The 5,717-nt window shown below is 36.9% G+C and overlaps 1 protein-coding gene across 1 annotated transcript; it reads right to left on the bottom strand.

Annotated features, from left to right (window-relative positions):
• Nucleotides 1–825: 825 nt before the first annotated feature.
• Nucleotides 826–2,717, bottom strand: foxe1 (forkhead box E1). Its single transcript, XM_061252932.1, has one exon. The coding sequence runs from the start codon at nt 2,473–2,475 to the stop codon at nt 1,360–1,362; it is 1,116 nt and encodes a 371-aa protein (XP_061108916.1). The 5' UTR covers nt 2,476–2,717; the 3' UTR covers nt 826–1,359.
• Between the last annotated feature and the right edge of the window lie 3,000 nt (nt 2,718–5,717).

Genomic DNA, 5,717 nt, shown 5'->3' with positions numbered 1-5,717 from the left:
AAACCTATACTTTTCTCATAAATGAAAATAATTGGGTGGACAAAAATAATATACTCCTTTGCATGGAACACGTTTAAGCAGAGAAGTATGCGATAAAGTCGATACATATTTCCAGCTGCAGGACAATGGTTTATTTAAAAGTTTTAGTTAAACATTAATAATAATTGTAAGCCTGGCAATATGTGGGCTACATAAAAATAAACTATATAGCCGTCGGCGAAACAATAAAACAAGTGGGCTATCTTTATTCTAAGCTGCAAATGTCGTAGTCATACAATAATTTTATGCAAATAACCGTGCTGTTGTTGCAACTTTACCCAACTGTTTATCTATTTTACAGCTACTGGGGCAGAAGAGCTCCGTTTAGGCTGATTTTAAATAATCCCAATGTCTCACACACGTGTCATTATTCGGCCTGATTTTGAAAGGGCCAATCCGTAAAATTAAAATTCTCCGAAGTGAAGTTATGATAGTTTTGTGTTGCATGTGCTTAATACAAAATCATAAATTATACTAGAAATTATTGGCCAGTTATTAATTCACATAGGCTGTGAATTATTTATTTTATTTGGGCTAATTGTTTCCCGTCATGCTATGTATTTAAAATATTAAAAGTTATTATTAAACTATTAAAGAATTTAAATGGAGTAGTATCTGGCCTCCTCTCCTATTATAGTTTCACATAATCATTGAACGTAAACATATTGCATATTGACAGATGAGTAGGCTAATATTTATGATTTTATTTTAACGTCATTCAAACCGTAAATTATTATGGCCTGCTATGTGGCCTAGTATTTATGAAATAAGACAGAGTTTGGCTAATTCTTTGTGGATATCGTTTTTTATTTTCTCATGAAGTATATGAAACAGAGCGAATTTGATACAGCAAACAACTGAGAAAACTGGAATTCGTAGGTCTATATAGGCCTGACATAAAACAAACACACACTGTCAAGTGGTTATAAAAGATAAACGGTAATGTCTGAGTTAATTAATGGCATCATTTAGTCGCAGATTCAAATAAAATATTAACATGAGATTCACATCAGAAAAAATGGTCAGTTCAGAAAATAACTCACATCAGGTTCTTAAATATAGTTTAAATCACTACCGATGTGCACTCAGGGCTCGTGCAGTGGTGGGATTTTTGTGGCAGGAGAATAAAAATAAAACGTGCAACCTTTTTGTGACTAAATAGAGATATAGGCTAACAGTGTCATCAGTTCAACCAAACGGATACTTGTATTCCCCTGTAAACAGGCCAGCACACCTAAAAGGAAAATAAATTCGCCCACGAACATCGAACTAACCAATGTATCAATTAAAATTAAACATACAAGTGTTATTTAGACTTTATCAAATTGCAGACACAAACCTTTCCATGTTACCAGAATATGCTTGGTGTCTCAGATACGGGTTAGTGTCACCGCTGTTATACTGAGCTAACGACGGGGGCAAAGCGGGAGACATTCTCCCGTATGGGTCCACACAGTCATTTGTTACGATAGAAGATCCGGCAATCCCAAATCGACTCGAAGGCGCGTAAATCTGATTGTTCGCCTGTGGATATGTGCTCTGTCCTGACATGTGTCCATTTGGCAGGGGGTAAGAGAAAGACGTGTGATTGGAGGCTCGGGACAGCATCGCCCCTCTGCAAGATTGGGTTTGAAAGCCCGCGCAAGGCAGGTTGCAGGAGTTGGCTGAGCCCAGATCCGGGCTGAAACTGCCACTCGGTTGCTGGATTAGGTCAGTGCCCGATCCCATACCACTGTGATGCCCTATGAAGCTGCTGATGCCAAACATTCGGGACTGGCTGGCATTGAAGTTCGGTGAAGACGGTGGGTAGTATGGCGACGGTATTTGCTGGCCGTAAGAAGGGTTCACTGCCACGTTGGAATACATGGAGCTGGAATACGAAGTCCGGGTCACCGGCATCTGTGTGAAAACAGGGGAGTCGTGGACGTATGCTGGGTAGGTGGATAAATCGCATCGCTTGAAGCGTTTTCTTCGCCTGAGAAAGCTTCCACTGTCGAACATGTCCTCGGCATTGGGGTCAAGTGCCCAGTAGTTACCCTTTCCAGGTCTCCCGGGCTCCCGCGGTATCTTGATGAAGCAGTCATTAAGTGTCAAGTTGTGGCGTATAGAGTTTTGCCACTTCTTGGAGTTGTCCCGGTAGAATGGAAACTTTTCTGTGATAAATCTGTAAATCCCCCCCAAAGTCAGTTTACGGTCCGGAGAGTTAGCGATGGCCATAGAAATCAGAGCGATGTAACTGTACGGTGGTTTGCCTCGTTGAAGGGGCCGTTTCCTCCGACGACCTCTTGGAATTTCATCAGTGGGGGTACTGGCAATAGATGGAGAAACATCGGAGGATGAATCTTTCTCAACTTTAACCACCGGCATTGTCTTATGGACATCAACCAGTGTCCTGAGAGTCGAATAATCGTTGCAAGGTTGTCTTTCCGTTGTCATTCCGCTACTTTCAAGCACATGTGCCTATTTAAGACACTCATCATCAAAAACAATGTCCAATAGAAAATATGCAGACAATACCAATACGTAGTCGTTTTCCCAAAAGAGTTGTCACATCTTATTTCAATCCAAATAATACTTTAATACTTAAATAATTACTTAGTCATTAATAAAATCAATTATTTTCTTCATTCAAATTGGTAAAATCCAGTGAGACAGTAGTGAGAGATGTTTTACCAAGAAAGACCTCACAGATATGAGTAATAGGATCAGGAATTACCTTGCTTTAGGAGTAAACAGGCACGCCCACGTTTAAAGGGCCAGATGCGAACCGTGAGCAGCGGTCACCTTGCACACCTGTTCAACTAGGGGAACTGAGGGGAATCATGTTATTTCACATACCGCATCGCATTATTTTATTATTAGATGTGCATTGTTCACACATTGTTTCGCTCACAGAGTGCATGTCACCGGATAAAACAATAGCTACTTCAAGAAGACTGATTAAAACAACCTCATTGCTTCTATATTTCAACAAATTTGAAACACAAATAAATTAAAGTAACTGGAAGGTCCTGCAGCAGCCTATAGCTCAGTAGACTTGGCGGTACATACGTTATGTAATAAATCAATTTAAATCAATTAATTAACACAAATTGTTTAAATAGCTTATGTTGAAATGTTTTAGTGAAAATAGGCTATATTAAGTTTAATTCTGCACCGAATCCTAAATTAAAACGTTTATCGGGCCCCTTTTATATTTAAATCAAATATTAATTAAAAAAAGGGTTACGTTATAAGCATGTAAGATGTAGACCTGACCATACACGAGGGCAGTTTAGGTACACAAAATACACTGCAACTGATATCAATGATACCCAAGAAAAACAATAATTAAAACAATACTATATTTATTTCGCACATGAATCAGACTCGATATAATTTCTGTTCATATTATCATCTTAAAACAAAAGTGAAATATTAAGGGATATGGTTACCCTGAACTCTTTGGAACTTAAATGAGCCGCAATTAATAAATGGAACATACTACATAAAAAGTATTCGTATAAATTTACTAATTATTTTTATGAATAATAAAATAAAACGCAATGTACGAATGTATGAAAATGTAATATTTTATGTAAATATTTGACATATTTCAGATTTGGAGTAAGTAGTAGGCCTTCTACGATACAACTTGAGATGTAGCCTAGAATATTTTAGAAATAGACTTACGAATTTTTACAGAACACACCCAACTATAACGTTTTTTTTATTTTTTATTTTATTCTAGTTTTTGCGGAGAAAAGCGCGGGAAATGCTTGGCAAACAGCACTAAACCTTAAAACCGTTTTTTACTGAAACATCATATTTGATCGCGATAATGACACATTGACGCCTTATCCATTTATTTAAAAAACTGCTGGCTTTTCTTTTTTGTATTATTCATAATCAGCACATAAAAGACAAACAGGCGTCTTAGTATGTAAATTGAGCGCGTCCTTGTAACTTTATTCCACAAATTGCGCAGCATAAGAATATATTTCTGTCATGGTTGGTGCTGCTATTGGAATGGTTCTTTTAGTGTCTTACAGGTGAAATAAGTCTTAACAAAACATAGAACCAAAGAATTATGGCAGTGACCGCAGTTCAAGTAAAAAAGCTTATCATTATGTGCATTATGCAAACTCACTTTGCCACAGAAGGGTAGGGTCGTTACGCACAAACGACTACGCTTTTGTCTGTGTTGTAAGTGCGCAACACTATTTGGTCGAGGTTAATTTACAGCAGACTAAACAGGCATTTACATAAAAACCTGCGTTTATTGCTATATGCTTCTTCCAAGTCAAAATAAAATTATACAAGTACAGTAGCTATTTAAAAAAGGATAGAAATGCTAGGGGCCAGCAAACGGAACGAAAATGGCGCACTTTAATGATGATGTACAAATGCATTTGGTACATTTTCTAGACTGAGCCATTTATGCACGACCTGCCTGACCCCCCACCCAGACCTATTCACACACACACACACACACACACACACACACACACACACGCACACACATACACACACACACACTTAAGGTCTTAAGGTCTTTTCAGACATTTGAATGCAATGCTGATCGTAAAGCCATACGTGTTAGCTGCTTTTAATCCCCTGTCCTTGAATGCATTGTTCAAAGAATTCATGTAAATTTCAAATACATCATGCTTTGCATTGAGGTGAACGCATAGATGTTGAGACAAATTTTTTGCTTATGTCAACAAGAAGGCAATTGTTCCCTCTTTAAGATGTTCCAGAGGTAAATAAATCGTTCTGTCAAGCATCATTGCATAGGCAAGCACAACTCCAAAATTGAAACCAGAAATATATTGAATATTGATTAGGTGCCATTATATACGATGCTGTGAATGTATGTAGGCTATATGTGGAGGATTGCTAAATATGTATTTTAGACACATGTATTAACCTCGCTTCATAATGCATGGCAAAAATATATTTTTTAATTGATGAATTCAAATACTTGTTTTTAAGAAGAAAGCTGCACATTTTACTATTTGCTCTTCTGGATGGAGAATGCTGTCGCTGGAAAATCCCAACACGAGGAAGACAAAAGAAGAATATTAGATGAATGCTGAATTAAAAAGACAGTTCTTCACATTTCTGTCAATTAATTTATATCAATTAATAAAAGCCTTTAAATATTACAGCAACTATGTAACAACAACAACAACAACAACAACAACAACAACAGCAATAATAATGAGGATGATGATAGTAATAACAATAGCAGCAAACCGGTTATTTTGTGTTTGGTTATTCTTATATATTAATATACTGTATAGATATCCATATACCAATAATCACTTTGTACAGCAATAGATATTCCCAACAAAATTTCCTACACAATTATTTTATCAGCATGGTTTTCATGGTTGCCTTACCAAATATCACAAGTTGATGAAAAATGTATGACATACAGCACATATAATAGAAATTTTAAAATGATAGAAAATGTAAAAATGTAATTGTGGTTGTCTGTTGTGATATTTTCTTCTTTTTGATCATTCGATGCTGGGCAAAGACACTCAAACTGACGGTGTATGAAAAGCAGGTGTTCACAAGTCATGCAAAGGCTGCTGATCACATCTGCAAATGTGAACAAACAACGCACATAATGGACAAATTGTAGCATGTAAATAAAACACACATTTTCCGCCCTGGTATTGGATTTAATC

Source organism: Conger conger, chromosome 8 (genome assembly GCF_963514075.1).
Source record: "Conger conger chromosome 8, fConCon1.1, whole genome shotgun sequence".
Lineage (NCBI taxonomy): Eukaryota > Metazoa > Chordata > Actinopteri > Anguilliformes > Congridae > Conger > Conger conger.
Note: the sequence above shows the minus strand (reverse complement) of the source record. Positions and strands in the feature narration are given on the sequence as shown.

What these genes read in the sequence shown, in the direction of transcription:
- foxe1 (XM_061252932.1), bottom strand. Translation starts at nt 2,475, where the DNA reads ATGACAACGGAAAGACAACCTTGCAACGATTATTCGACTCTCAGGACA.